Source organism: Rhinopithecus bieti, unplaced genomic scaffold (assembly GCF_001698545.2).
Source record: "Rhinopithecus bieti isolate Rb0 unplaced genomic scaffold, ASM169854v2 scaffold_2884, whole genome shotgun sequence".
Classification (NCBI taxonomy): domain Eukaryota; kingdom Metazoa; phylum Chordata; class Mammalia; order Primates; family Cercopithecidae; genus Rhinopithecus; species Rhinopithecus bieti.
Window position 1 is genome coordinate 356361 of NW_016803886.1, and position 16334 is coordinate 372694.

At 38.6% G+C, this 16334-nt stretch overlaps 1 protein-coding gene across 4 annotated transcripts in view; it reads left to right on the top strand.

The window, feature by feature from the left end:
* Positions 1–16334, top strand: part of SLC38A1 (solute carrier family 38 member 1) — a 76938-nt gene that overhangs the window by 21556 nt on the left and 39048 nt on the right. For 3 of the 4 annotated variants that reach the window (XM_017857523.1, XM_017857513.1, XM_017857541.1), the window contains exons 2-3: positions 6055–6169; positions 9524–9739. In XM_017857523.1, coding sequence (XP_017713012.1) covers positions 9618–9739 — 122 coding nt within the window. In that variant the 5' untranslated portion in view covers positions 6055–6169; positions 9524–9617. The remainder of the gene's footprint in view (positions 1–6054; positions 6170–9523; positions 9740–16334) is intronic. The other variant, XM_017857531.1, reaches the window with a different exon arrangement.

Sequence of the window (16334 nt, forward strand, 5' to 3'; positions counted from 1 at the left end):
TGATATCCCCTTTATCATTTTTTATTGCATCTATTTGATTCTTCTCTCTTCTTTATTAATCTTGCTAGCAGTCTATCAATTTTGTTGATCTTTTCAAAAAAGCAGCTCCTGGATTCATTGATTTTTTGAAGGGTTTTTTGTGTCTCTATCTCCTTCAGTTCTGCTCTGATCTTAGTTATTTCTTGCCTTCTGCTAACTTTTGAATGTGTTTGCTCTTGCTTCTCTAGTTCTTTTAATTGTGATGTTAGGGTGCCGATTTTAGATCTTTCCTGCTTTCTCTTGTGGGCATTTAGTGCTATAAATTTAAAGACACTGCTTTAAATGTGTCTCAGAGATTCTGGTACATTGTGTCTTTGTTCTAATTGGCTTCAAAGAACGTATTTATTTCTGCCTTCATTTTGTTATTTACCTAGTAGTCATTCCGGAGCAGGTTGTTCAGTTTCCATGTAGTTGTGTGGTTTTGAATGAGTTTCGTAATTCTGAGTTCTAATTTGATTGCACTGTGGTCTGAGAGACAGTTCGTTGTGATTTGTGTTCTTTTACGTTTGCTGAGGAGTGCTTTACTTCCAACTATGTGGTCAGTTTTGGAATAAGTGTGATGTGGTGCTGAGAAGAATGTATATTCTGTTGATTTGGGGTGGAGAGTTCTGTAGATGCTGTTAGGTCCGCTTGGTGCAGAGCTGAGTTCAATTCCTGGATATCTTTGATAACCTTCGTTCTCATTGATCTATTGTTGACAGTGGGTGTTAAAGCTTCCCATTATTATTGTGTGGGAGTCTAAGTCTCTTTGTAGGTCTCTAAGGACTTGCTTTATGAATTTTCATGCTCCTGTATTGGGTGTGTATATATTTAGGATGGTTAGCTCTTCTTGGTGAATTGATCCCTTTACCATTATGTAATGGTCTTCTTTGTCTTTTTTGTTCTTTGTTGGTTTAAAGTCTGTTTTATCAGAGACTAGGATTGCAACCCCCTTTTTTTTGTTTTTTTGTTTGTTTGTTTGTTTGTTTGTTTTTTGCTTTCCAATTGCTTGGTAGATCTTCCTCCATCCCTTTATTTTGAGCTTATATGTATCTTTGCATGTGAGATGGGTCTCCTGAATACAGCACATTGATGCGTCTTGACTCTTTATCCAATTTGCCAGTCTGTGTCTTTTAATTGGGGCATTTAGCACATTTACATGTAAGGTTAATATTGTTATGTGTGAATTTGATCCTGTCATTATGATGTTAGTTGGTTATTTTGCTCATTAATTGATGCAGTTTCTTCACAGCATTGATGGTCTTTACAATTTGGCATATTTTTGTGGCAGCTGGTACTTGTTGTTTCTTTCCATGTTTAGTGCTTCCTTCGGGAGCTCTTGTAAGGTAGGTCTGGTGGTGACAAAATCTCTCAGCATTTGCTTCTCTGTAAAGGATTTTATTTCTCCTTCACTTATGAAGCTTAGTTTGGCTGGATATGAAATTCTGGGTTGAAAATTCTTTTCTTTCAGAATGTTGAATATTGGTCCCCACTCTTTTCTGGACTGTAGAGTTTCTGCCGAGAGATCTGCTGTTAGTCAGATGGGCTTCCCTTTGTGGGTAACCTGACCTTTCTCTCTGGCTGCCCTTAACATATTTTCCTTCATTTCAACTTTGGTGAATCTGATAATTATGTGTCTTGGGGTTGCTCTTCTCGAGGAGTATCTTTGTGGTGGTCTCTGTATTTCCTAAATTTGAATGTTGGCCTGCCAAGCAAAGTTGGGTAAGTTCTCTTGGATAATATCCTAAAGAGTGTTTTCTGACTTTGTTTCATTTTCCCCATCACTTTCACATATACCAGTCAAATGTAGATTTTATCTCTTCATATAGTTCCATATGTATTGGAGGCTTTGTTCATTGCTTTTACTCTTTTCTCTCTAAAATTCTCTTCTCACTTTATTTCATTAATTTGATCTTCAGTCACTAATACCCTTTCTTCCACTTGATCGAATCGGCTACTGAAGCTTGTGCATATGTCATGTAGTTCTTGTGCCATGATTTTCAGCTCCATCAGGTAATTTAAGGTCTTTTCCACACTGTTTATTCTAGTTAGCCATTCATCTAATGTTTTTTCAAGGTTTTTAGCTTCCTTGTGATGGCTTCAAACATCCTCCTTTAGCTCAGAGAAGTTTGTTATTACCAACCTTCTGAAGACTAGTTCTGCCATCTTGTAAACCTCATTCTCCATCCAGCTTTGTTCCATTGCTGGTGAGAAGATGCAGTCCTTTGGAGGAGAAGAGGAGCTCTGGTTTTTAGAATTTTCAGCTTTCCTGCTCTGGTTTCTCCCCATCTTTGTGGTTTTATCTACCTTTGCTTTTTGATGTTGGTGACCTACAGATGGGGTTTTGGTGTGGATGTCCGTTTTGTTGATGTTGATGCTATTCCCCTTTGTTTATTAGTTTTCCTTCTAACAGTCAGGTACCTCAGCTGCAGGTTTGTTGGAGTTTGTTGGAGTTTGCTGAAGGTCCACTCCAGACCCTGTTTGCCCAGATATCAACAGCGGAGGCTGCAGAACAGCAAATATTGCTGCCTGATCCTTCCTCTGCAAGCTTCGTCCCAGAGAGTCACCTGCTTGTATCAGGTGTCAGTCAGCCCCTACTGGGAGGTGTCTCCCAGTTAGGCTACACAGGGGTCAGGGACTCACTTGAGGAGGCAGTCTGTCTGTTATCAGAGCTCTAACATTGTTGGAGATCCACTGCTGTCTTCAGAGCTGTCAGACAGGGATGTTTAAGTCTGCAGAAGTTTCTGCTGCCTTTTCTTCAGCTATGCCCTGTCCCCAGAGGTGGGGTCTATAAAGACAGCAAGCCTTGCTCCACTGTGGTGGGCTCCACCCAGTTTGAGCTTCCTAGGCTGCTTTGTTTACTTACTCAAGCCTCAGAAATGGTGGACGCCCCTCCTGCTGCCAGGCTGCTGCCTGGCAGGTCAATCTCAGACTGCTGCGCTAGCAGTGAGCAAGGGTCTGTGGACATGGGACCTGTTGATCCAGGTGCAGGATACAATCTTCTGGTGTGCTGTTTGCTGAGACCTTTGGGAAAGCACTGTATTTGAGTGGGGGTGTCCTCCTGGTACAGTCTGTCATGGCTTCCCTTGGCCTGGAAAGGGAAATTGCCAGACCCCTTGTGCTTCCTGTGTGAGGCAACACCCTGCCCTGCTTCAGCTCACCCTCCGTGGGCTGCATCCACTGTCCAACCAGTCCCAATGAGATGAACCAGTTACCTCAGTTGGAAATGCAGAAATCACCCGTCTTCTACTTTGTTCACGCTGGGAGCTACAGAATGGAGCTGTTCATATTTGGCCGTCTTTGAACGGAACACGACAGAGATCAAGAAATAATATTTTTTAAAAGAACCACTTCTGTTCTTCAAAATGCTTACAATATAATAGTCAATGAAAAAAGTAGGCTAAAAACAATCTAAAATCACCAGTGCTAAATTAAGGAAGAGAAGGAAATGGAACTAGACCTAGAGAAAGGAAATAAATAGAAAAAAGGAAGAAAAAAAGGAAGAAAAATCTTAACAGTAGCCCATTTGGGGGTGGCAAATTTCTTTTACAATATCTGTTCTGAAGATTCTACAGTGAGTATGTGTTACTTTTATTTATTTTTTGAGACAGGGTTTCACTCTCAGGATGAGCACAGTGACATGATCACAGCTCAGTGGAGTGTTGACCTCTCCAGGCTCAGTGCACATGTCTTTATGAGGTGGTGATTTCATTTTCTTTGGGTATATATCCAGAAGTGAGATTATTGTGTCATATAAACCAGTAAAGTTCTACTTTTAATTTTGTTGGGAACCTCCATACTGTTTTCTATAATGGCTCACCAAATTACCTTCCCTCCAACAGTGTACAAAGATTTCCTTTTCTCCATACCCTTGCCAACACTTGTTATCTTTTGACTTTAGATAATGGCTGTCCTAAGAGCTGTGAGGTGATAGCTCATTGCAGTATGGATTTGCATTTCCCTGATGGTTGATAATGTTAAGCACCTTTTCACATACTTGTTGGCCATTTTTATGTCTTCTCTGGAGAAATGTCTATTAATACTTTCTAAAAATCACTGACCTAGCTTTTATAATTGATTCTTAGGAGTTGAGCTAAGAGAGGTCTGATTATATTAGTTCTTCACAATAAGAAACCAATGATGATTCATAACAAGTTTTAGAATTAATTGTATGTGGCAAGATATGTAGTGCTACACAATTTTTGTCATTATTTAAGTTTGATAGTGATGCAGTGGTATTGTTTAAGAAGGGGCTTCTTGCCTTTTAGAAATTCATGCTGAGATATTTACAGATGATATGATATCAAGGACCTGCTGCAAAATAATTCCAGGTGATGGTGGACATAAAAAATCCAACAAGACAGGCCTGAATTGATAATTGAAGTTGGTATATGGGAGTTCAGTATACCATTGTCTACTTTTACACATGTTTAAAATTTCCAGTAATAAAAACAATTTTTTAAGGGAAAAATAAAATTAAGGATGGATATCAGTCAGGGTTCAGTTTCATTTAACAGAGATCTGTTTATGCTGAGGAAAACAGATTTAATACAGGGAATTCAGTGTCTAAAAATTTGTTAAAATTACTGGCAGTGCACTCTCTAGGCTGGGCCTCTAGGAGTAATTAGCATAACAACACATGCAACTGGCTTGCTAAGGTTAAATGCTCTCTGTGCCTCCTTCAGGAATTCTGGAAATCAGGAAGCCATTATCTCAAGTGCATGCTCCAGGAACACATCACTTGAGCCAGATCTGATGATCAGGAATCATAGCCACAACTGTTGGCACCAGGGCTACCTGCTGCTGCTGCACCTGCTAGAATGGTACCAGCAAAGTGGATGCCTTGCTCTGGCCACCACCACTCTCCCATTGGTGGAATCTAAATTATATCTAGAACTCTAGCTGCAAGGGAGTGTGGGAAATGTAGTTTTCAACTTTCTATCCTTTATAGAACTGGGGTAAAAAGAGGTGGCAACAAATATTGAGTGGACCAATCCACCACAAAGTGTTAGCAATTAGGCTGTCAGTACTGTTCCCAGTACAAGGAAAGTCTTCCCTCTCCTCCAATCAAACATTACCTATTGTTAGACACAGTTCAGGTCCTATCTCTTTATTAAATTAAGCCTTACCTGATCTCTTCTGGCCTTATTGATTTCTCCACCGTTCTACTTTCCTTTCTTCTTTCCTTCCTTGTTTCCTTCCCTCCTTCATGCATGTATGCACTGTGTAGGTGTGTGTGTCTCTGAACTGGGCTTATTCTTCATTCTGCCATGTAGTTTAGTCTATATCATGCAAATGTTTTGAGGTGCAGTGTCATTTTAGATAGGTTAGTCTCACTTGGTTAAATAGGCTCTAGGTGACTTAAGGCCAGGTAAGTTTCTTTGTGTATCCTTTCCTTTGATGTATAACACCATGTAGTATAAATAGCAAGATTATGTATTTTACATTGGTACTATTAATAAATTGTACCAATAAGCATACCAAGAAATTGATGCCTTCCTTAAGTACCTCACAAGATTGTGGTAAGGATCAGAAATGTTCTGTGCTAAATAAATTGTAATTTGTAACCTATTATAAATGTTGACAGGTAGTAATTACGGTTGTGTTAACACCAAGATCTTCATATGATGACCTAGTCTGCCTTTTAATTAATCATATAGCCTGATGATTATTTCTATCTTTCAGTGAAACTATAGTTCTTTGTTTCTTGAACTCAATCTGCACTTCCCACTTCTGTGCTGTTGACCACGTTCTCCCTCCACTGAGAAGTCTCAGCTCAGGCCCTATCTCCATCTGTCAGTCTCCTCTCCACCAACCAGTCTGAATGTCCAGCAATAACCAGTTAGATAACAATTTCTGGCAGAGTTAACCAAATATCAACAGTAGTGGTGTAGATCTGTGCTTACTGACATAACTCAGGATAGGAAATGGTATCTTAAGTGAAAAAAATGTTTTAAAAACTCAATGTTTGGTATAATTTCCATTTTTGCAAATGTGTATATATTTTTTATTTGTACTCATTCTTTCATTTGACAGATATTTGTTGAGTGTCTACTGTGTGCCAGGCACTATATCTATGTGCATAGAAAAACCCTGGAAGGCTATACAACAATATATATAGAGTGATCGTCTCTGCTTGCTGAGGTAACAGGTGAACTTTTTTCTTTTTGCTTATTTTATTCCATTTGAAAAATTGTATTTTCTAACTTTTCTACCAAACCTGTATTAGTTAATTAATTCATTCATTTATTCATTTATTTTTAATATAATAAATTAGTATTTATTAATAAATAATATTTTTAAAAGAATCACCCTCCTGTTCTTCAAAATGCCTTACAATATAATGACCTCAATGGAAGCAAAAGTAGGCTAAAAACAATCTAAAATCACCAATGCTAAACTTAAAAAAGAGAAGGAAAGAAGAGCTAGAGCTAGAGAAAGGAAAGGAAAAGAAAAAAGGAAGAAAAAAAGGAAGAAAAATCGTAACAGTGGCCCATTTGGGGGTGGTAGAATTTCTTTTACAGTATCTGTTCTGAAGATTCTACAGTGAGTATGTGTTACTTTTATTTATTTTTTGAGACAGGGTCTCACTCTGTTGCCCAGGTGGGAGCACAGTGGCATAATCACATCTCAGTGGAGCTTTGACCTCCCTAGGTTCAGGTGATCCTCCCACCATAGCCTCCCAAGTAGCTGGGACAACAGGCACGTGCTACACACCCAGTTAATATTTTGTTTTGATTTTTTTGTTGTTGTTTTGTTTTTTTTGTTGTTGTTTGTTTTTTGTAGAGATGGGGTTTTGCCATGTTGTCTCAAATTCTTGGGCTTAAGTGATCTGCCTGCCTTGGCATCCCAAAGTGTTGGGATTACAAATGTGAGCGACCATGCCCAGTCATTGTATTCCTTTTAGAAGCAGGAAAAAAAAAATTTTCAAGGTCCAATCCAAATGTGACTTTTCTATGAAGCTGCCTGAGATCCCTGCATTTAACATTTTTCAAGCTTTTTCAATCCCTTCATCACTTAGTACTCAATAAATATATGATAAGTTGAATTTATACTATTTTTTCAAGTGTGGCCTTGGTGATAGGTGTCATTAATTTTGTTAATTTTTCCCTTCAATTTCTATTTTGATTTTCAAGAACAAGTTAGGTTTCAGAGAGGTTATTTAATAATAATAATAAATTATTCTTTGTGATTAATTTGTACTAGCATTTGCATAATATTGACCTAATTTTAGTGGCCAGGACTTCATCTGTTGTTTTCATTCTTTTGCCTTCTTCTCTATTTCTTACTAGTTTTACACACACAGGCATGTGTGTGTGTGATATGCATACACACACACACATATATATACATATGTATTTTAATATAAAATTTAAACAGTAGACTCAAGATCTATTATTAGTCAATCCTTTCTCACTGCAGAAAATTTTTGTCTAGTGCCCTATTTCCTTCCATTTTGTAGAGAGAAAAGTCTCCTTAACCCAGATTGGAAATGCCATCCACTGAATTAACTTTCTATCAGCCCTGTAATATCACTTCAGTAGCCTGGGATGTAGTCACACAGGAGGGAGTCAATGTGGCAAGACTTTTAGAAATTACCCGGTCTAGCCCATTTGGACAGCTTTCATCAAAGAGGGGCAAGGGGTAAGAATGGGGCTCAACCATTTTAATTCATTTCAGCTTTTGCAAAATAAGGCAGATGGTAAAACATCACCACTGCATGAAGGTACCAGAAACAATCAGAGATGGGCCAGTCTCTAGCACCACCACTGTGGTTAGATGTATCAGCCTCAGACCAGGAGTCATGGGGTTCAAATCTCCCTGTCCTGGCTCTCTTCCTTCTCGAGGAGGTGCCCTGCCCTGAAGACAAGATGAGGCTCCTAGAACCTGAGATGTTGTAAACATGTGTGTATTATGGCACATTACAGGATCCTGAAACCAGAGAAGTTTTATTCTAGATAAGAGACTGTGTGAATGAAAAGAATAATGTGTGGCCTGGTTATGGAAAGAGGAAAAAAGGGGGATACCTGGAAAAGTTATCATTCTACAGCACTTTCTGTGGATCTTCAAAATAATAGAAATTAATAAGATGCTTCTTGAAATACTACTTAGTTGGGCACATTGGAGTTTGACCCTTAACTAGGCTACAGCATTCTTATGGAATTTAGGATCAGACAAAGTTCAAAGCATTGTCTAAGGGGATTTGCTAATGACATTAAAAAAAAAAAAAAAAAAACTGCTCATTGACATTCTTCTTCATTCCATGGTCCCCAGCACTTTGCTGAGAGTATCACAGTGAGGCTGCCCATGCATTATAGGCCTTGCTTTTGAAGTTGCATTTGCCTCTGTGGCCATCTGCTTTTTAGACATGATTGGGCACATTCAGGGTGGCATGGCCATAGACAAGCCATCTGATTTTTAATTCGTGAGGCTGCTGTGCCCCCAAAATTCTTTTTCTCCCTCCCTACTTACTATGAGTGATCCCACAGAAACTTAAACCACAGTCATCCATATGGGAGAAAATGTGAACTCTGGAAGTTTTTCATTTCTGATGAGTAATATCGTAGCAGATGGATTAAACCAAATCCTTTGAGTATGAGTTTTTAATTCCCTAATTCCCTGACGTAAAGTGATTTCATTGAAGAGATTGATTTAATCTCTTGCAGTTGATGGATACACTACTTGCAAAATTTCAAAACATAAATTTGTTGTTTACTGGTTGACTACCAGGTTGGGTACTTGATCCCAGGATTTGCATTTTTTTTTTTAAGCTGGGATTGCTAAACTGAAGGTGTTTTTGTGTCTGTGCAGTCTGTACCCAGCTATATGTGTGCTCTGTGATCTGACACATTAAAATAACTGAATCACTTTAATTTTAAAAACACTGCTTCAGGCCAGGAGCGATGGCTCACGTCTGTAATCTGAACACTTTGGGAGGCCAAGGAGGGTGGATCACCTGAGGTCAGGAGTTCGAGAACAGCCTGACCAACATGGAGAAACCCTGTCTCTACTAAAAATACAGAAATTAGCTGGGCGTGGTGGCACATGCCTGTAATCACAACTACTTTGGAGGCTGAGGCAGGAGAATTGCTTGAACCAGGGAGGCGGAGGTTGCAGTGAGCTGAGACTGTGCCATTGCACTCCAGCCTGGCAACAAGAGTGAAACTTCATCTCAAAAAACAACAACGACAACAACAACACTGCTTCATATCATAAAAGGAGGTCTCTGTTACCTACAGCTAGCATGATAGTCTTATAAACCTGATCAGTAAGATTATGGGACATGATTCACTGTATAGTTTAAAATGGAAGGAAATTTATAAAAGGCATAAAATTTAGATACACCTCCATAACTTGATAGACAAAGATTGCTTTAATGCATCTAGTAGCAACATGTAAAAGTTGTATAATCAGTAAATTAACTACTTGTTTATTTGTGGCAATTTATTTTTAATCAGTAGTGTTTTCATATGTTTAGTTATTTTTTTATTTTGCTATATTTTAGGGGTGTCAAGCTTCCATTTTTGGTATCTACTTCTAAATACACTCAGAACAGTAGAAATTTGGACTAATTTTCAAACTACAGATACTTTCTAATCATGATGCATTTCAAAAGTGGACTCGAATTAACTGAGTTGCAAAACATGACAGTGCCTGAAGATGATAACATTAGCAATGATTCCAATGATTTCACCGAAGTAGAAAATGGTCAGATAAATAGGTGAGTATTTTTCCACTAACACTTCCTGCCAAGTGAAAGAAATGGCTCATGGCTCACATCTGTAATCCCAGCCCTTTGGGAGGCCGAGGTGAGTGAATCATTTGAGGTCAAGAATTCAAGACCAGCCTGACCAACATGGTGAAACCTCGTCTCTACTAAAAATACAAAAAATTAGCCATGCTTGGTGGTGCATGCCTGTATTCCCAGCTTCTTAGGAGGCTGAGGCAGGAGAATCGCTTGAACGTGGGAGGTGGAGGTTGCAGTGAGCCAAGATCATGCTGCTGCACTACAACCTGGGCGACAGAGTGAAACTCTGTCTCGGAAAGAAAAAAAAAAAGTAAAGAAAAAGAAACGGCTATAAAATTATTCTGATTTTAGTTATTCTGTTGAATTATTCATTACTAAAGTTATGTTCCATTTGAAGATGCAATTTGAATTTCTTATGTGACATCTGTTGGGCATAGTCTGCAATAGCAGATGAAGCAAATAGGAAAGTAATTTATTCATCTTTTAAAATCTTTCAATTGAGACTAATAAAAATGTATGAATACACTGAACCCCAACCAAGCTCTGTGTTATGAATTAAACAAACTACTGGAATTTCACTGCATCCCATATCCAAATGTGTACTACAGTCATCTGTACATATTTTAATCAAGAAATGGTCAAAGTTGCATTTGCTAATGAATCTGTGTTAAACTACAAGTGTGTCATCCTTATAAGCATCATTTGTAGTATGGATTTTAAATAATAATAATGGTTGAGCCCAAATGACTCTATGAGGAACTGTAATAGAAACATAGTACATAAAAGAGAAAGAGAAGGAAAGTGAACACGACTGAAGGGAGAAGCAATGGGGAAGAAGTAGAGGGTCAGGGTAGGAAGAGTGCTGGCCTGGAAGCTCCCAGCCACTAGCTGTGTCCTCAGGCAAGTCCTTCCAACCCTTGGGTCTTTATTGCTTACGTTACAAGAGTAGAACCGAATGTCTTTTTTAAAAAATGATTTGGGGCATTCTTAGACCCACTGATTGTCTAACTGGCTTAGCAGGAAGCCCTCCAGCTTGGGAGTTAGCAGCATAGCCTCCTAAAAGATTAGGAAAAGAGAGTGGCATATGCAGGACCGTTAGAACACCTACAATGTTATACTTTGGGAGGGTCAAAAGGAAATTGGGGTGGGAAAGGATAAGAATATTATGTCAACTAACCAGGCATCTTTGTAGGAATCATTTCTGATAGTCTACATTCTGATAAAATGTGTGATTAAAAGTCCAGCATAGGATTTAGCTACCATCATTTATTAATACAGATGTTCAGAAGTTCCAGCCTTGTCTCTCCTTTTTTCCTCCTTTAAATGTTCTTAGAGGTTAAGTTCTCAACTCAGACATTCTTCCTCATTATTATCCAAGTACTGTCAACTGTGCTAGATGATGGTTCTTATTATGGGACTCAAGTGTACTTACTTCTTTCACCTTTTTTGAGTAATTATTAATAATAATACCCATTTCTTGAGTGCCGGGTATTTTACATATGCTACCACATATCCTTATAACTGCCATGCAAAGCAGGTATTCTTCTGCAAATGAGAAAAATGTAAAATTTCCGTTTACAAATAAGGAAAACTAAGGTTCAGAGAAAGAAAATAACTTATCCAAGGGTACACAAAGGTCTGTCTAAAATTTGTGTATTTTTACTCTACTCTCCTCCCTCTGGTTATAATGCTTGGGCATTGGTAAAAAGCTAGTCTTTAATAGTTCTATTAAATGCTACCAGGGCCATTTTATGTGCTGTACTCCTGGAAGGTTCAGTAGTCCCTACTGACCTCCACTGAACAGTGGAAGGAATTCTCACAAGTAGGACATTGTGATTTTATAAAAATATCAAAGCAATCCATTATCAAAGCAATCCAAACCTCAAGGGCCTTAAAAGTGGGAGTCATTTATAATAGTCAGTTTAGAATCTCAACTTGATTTTTAAAAGTGTCACTTACTAAAAATGCCAAGTTTTTAGATGACTACCACTTGCAGTAGATGGGAGAAACATCCATTCTCACCCGTGACTTAGGCGCCTTGCCCAGATGAACTCACTTCCCTATAGGCTCCGACCAGGGCAAGCGTTGGTGGTACAGAGGGAGGTCTATTGGCTTTTGGTTCCTGTATTGCAAATGCAGTGTGATGAGGTTTTTTTTTTTTTTTTTTTTCCCCTCCTTCTCTGACTCAGTTCATGACTCTTGTTTCATTTTTGGCTCTAAGACAATTAAAAGCAACATTAGCATGAAGCTAATAAAGAAAAAGATCCTTGCCAGTTTTATTGAAGGTCCCTATTGGGTTATCTGGCTTACTGTATTGGCATATTTTAGTAGTCCATGATTCCTGCAAAAACTACACCTAAATACCCCTCATTCTTCCTACGGCTTTCTCAAATTTGTGAGAGGAGGGTAGGTCCAATTATATGAATCTAAGAAAACCACTTCTCCCCAAACAGTGAACTTTTAGGAAGCTGGAGAAAATGTTGAAAACAAACATTGACGTTGTGTTACTTGGCATCTAGCTGATAGCTCTGCCTGGAAACTTCGCAATTGGATACAATAAGAATTATTCTTTTAAGTGTGGTTGAAAATAAGAGTAGTGTCATTTGAACATTCAGACATCTGCCCTTATTCCAGTTCAGTTGTTTTATTTCATGCCTAAATTTTGCGGCTGTAGTCATAGAAACCTATACCTGGAATGATAATACCTTTTAAAATATCCATTAGACCAGTGCTGCCAACTGGTGTTTTAATGTGTATATGAAACACTTGGAAACCTCGTTAAATGCATATTCTGATTCAGTAAGCCTGGGGTGGGGCCTGCGATTCTGATTTCTAGCAAATTCCCAGGTGACACCCATAACTGCTGGTCCATGAGCCAAACTTTGAGTAGAAAGCTCTAGACTCTTCCTCTAAATGTGAACTTCTTGTGAGAAGGGACTGTCTTAATCATCTTTATATTCCTTCTGCCTATCCTAGTGTCTAGGCAGGGTGGACTGCCTATCCTAGTGTCTAGGTAATGTCTACAGGGTGGACATTACAAATTATGTATTGACTGAGAGAGAGAGACAGAGAGAGAGAGAGAGTAAAGTACATGGCTTTGGATTTAGACTTGCATTGAATCCTGGCTCTATCATAGATCTTACTGATCTCATGCTCTGAGCTTCAATCCCATCCCTTTAAGATGGGGATAATAATAATACCTTACCTCACGGGATTGTTGGGGAATATTTAATGTACTATTATCTGTAGGTTAAGAACATAGGCTCTCCACTTAGCCTGCTTATGTTCAAACCCTGCCACAACAGGTTAGTTAGCCTATTTATTCCTAATGTTCCATTATTGGAACGCTGAGCTTGTGGGACTTATTTATATCCTACTGCTCAAGGTCATCGCCAAGGCCTAATTTTTCACACACAAAAAAATGCAACCTCCAGCATAAATGGGTTAATAGTAATGTAACTTTGGTCAAGTTACTTAATTTTCCCAAACTGGGGCTAAAAATAGTACCAACCACATATAATTATTGTGAAAATAAATGAGGAAATCCATGTAAAGTACTTGGCACAGTATCTGGCAATAGTAAGCCTCTTAGTATGAGAAAAGTCTATCAGTAAAAATGCAGTCCCCCTTCTTTGGCAAGCACTTCTTTCTTCTCCACCTCAAGAAGCAGTAACATTGCTCTAGGTTTTGGATGATTGCTGGTTTTGCTTCTTAAATTTGGTGAAACATTAGTAGATTATTCTAAGTATACCCCGAAAAATATGCACGTATTTTAATATTTATCTGCTATTGCTCTTTCTGTATAGTTATTGCTATTATGACCCAGGAACTATTTAACAAAATTTGATATTATTTCATTAATATTTGTTTTTAAAAGAATTTGAGGCAACTCTTGTCACTACACCCTGAATCCACTTGTCTTTATATATCTTTTGGAGTTTGTGGGCTAAATTTTTATCACTTGAGAGGACCCTTGAAAAGTTATCCCTCTTCTTCTTCTGTGTTTTCTATACCTTAGGGAAGAAGATTCCATAACTTCTCCCTGTATTCAATTTTCATGTCAGGAAATCCTTCTCTTGCTTTCATTTCTCCTGTTACAATTAAAGTCTTTTTTCCCCCTATTTTCAGTGGAATTTGTCCATCAAATAAGGCTTTGTTTACCTCTCAGTCTTCTCTTCTCTTTAGGTTCCTGTTTCTTCAATTCCCCCTTTTCATGTTTTCCAATCTCTTTGTTACTTGCCTCTTCCCTTTCATTTGTTTCTCTTTTTTAATACAATGTTAGCATTTCAGGGAAAGGAGTGGGAAAGGTCATTTAAGTTCAACCACTCATCTCTTTTATGTTATGACTCCTCAGATGAAACAGTATAATCTAGTAAGAACCTGATGGGTAGGAGATTAAAATAGGAAGATTATCTTTCTGTTGTACAACTCATCCTTAATTAGATTGTTACTGTTGATTTGTTTCTGGTTTTAAATAACAGCTTTCTGCTGCTTGCCTCTCTTCACAATGTACCTGAGTATAATAGCTTACATCATTTTTAAGGCTTTGTCTGTTCAGGGTCATCCAATCACCCATTGTAGAGTTTTTGTTTTGTTTTGTTTTGTTTGTTCACAGAGCAATTGGCTACCTAATGGTTAATTAGATTCTGTTTTATGGGTACAGACACAGTGAGAACTCTTTTTTAATAATACTTTATATCATCCTGAGATCACATGTCAAAGGCACCTTCATCCATAGCATATTTTAAGTCAATAAAGAGAAATATTACGTCAAGTATATTGCCAGAGGTCGTGCTTTGTAACAAGCAAGCGCATCTTTTAAATAGTGAGATAACAGAAACTTGTGAGAAGCTGCTTGACCTAGTTATTTTGAATGGAATTTTCCATTACAAAAAGTTGGTTTTATATATTTTTTAAATGTATAGAAATACAAAGCAAAGATGTAAAGACTTAAAGAGAAGAAAAAGTTGAAACACCATATAGGGAGGCTTTAAGTACTTCATTCTTATTGAGCTAAATTTCCCTCCAGCCTAAGCTACTCCCTAATTTCTAAACAGAAGATGCCTATTCAGCTTATGAGAGCTCCTCTGAGTTGTTAATGTATGGGTAGGTACATATTAGAAGGAGCTGAGAGACGGCACTGGACAATCACAATTCAAGATGAGTGCAGTGTTGACAGTGCGGTACAGATAAAGTAGTAAGTAGGTCACAGTCCAAAAATTCCAAACCAGAGTGTGGAAGACTTGTGGATGATGAGGGTTTTGAATTGATAGGGAAAGACTGGCTGAGAGGAAGAAAGAGGACCTCCTCAAGGGAAAGTGAATTCCTACTGCCATCTGCTTTTCATTCTCTGCTCTCAGAATATTGCTGGTCTTATCTCAGCCCTCAGTCCCTCTCAGGAGGAGCAGGGGAAGCTAAGATTGGAACATTTGAGGCAAAATCAAATTAAGCAGTACCTGGAATTGCAGGGCGAGGAATTTGTGCTTGAGGCTTATTCACTGGGGGAGCCAATGGAGATTTTTGGGAAAACCTATTAAGTCTTGTTGCAGAAAGTGGACTGAAACAGACAAAATCAAGGAGGCACTCTACAAATAATGTGTTTTAATGTGCTATTTAATGGTTACTTATGGCTCTGTCAGTCAGTATCATTATTCTCATTCTGCAGAAGTTCTGCAGGAAACAGCTGGCAGTCACACAGGGACTTACTCTTTATCCGCTTCAACTGCACAATGTTTGACCTGGCTGAATGCACCTTCATGTCACAGTGCCTGGATCTCTTTCTTCTCTGCTCACCTATGCTTTGCTATCAACCCAGGGGAGTGTTACCAGGCCTGGAATTTAGATCTTCCATAACAGGCAGTTTATTGGTGTTTTGTTTGGTTTGTTTGAAAATGTTTAGGCTTTTCTATTAATTTAAATATAATGGAAATTCTCTCTGGAAAACAAGTCCCTCCACAGGAAAGACAGAGGGAAATTGCTGGATAGACTTAGTAGACTTGAGTTGGTTATGAAAATTACCCAGATTAGGTCAAGCACAGTGGTTCACACTTGTAATCCCAGTGCTTTGGGAAGGCAAGATTGGAAGAATCACTTGAGCCCAGGAGTCCGAGACCAGCCTGGTCAACATAGCAAGACTCCATCCATACACAATTTTTTTAAAAAATTAGCTGGGCGTGGTGGTGTGTGCCTGTAGTCCTAGCTACTTGAGAGGCTGAGGCAGGAGGATTGCTTGGGCCTAGGAGCTCCAGGTTACAGTGAGCTATGATTGTGTCACTGCACTCCAGATTGGGCAACAAAGCAAGAACTTGTCTCTAAAATAATAATAATAATAATAATAATAATAATAATAATAAAAATTAGCCTGACGAAATACAGTTGGCTGCCCATATCCTTGGGTTCTGCAACTGCAGATTCCACTGAGGATTGAAAATCTTTGAAAAAACAAACACAAATTGACAATTTAAAAATGCAAATTTTAGGCCGGGCGCGGTGGCTGAAGCCTGTAATCCCAGCACTTTGGGAGGCCGAGACGGGCGGATCATGAGGTCAGGAGATCGAGACTAACCCG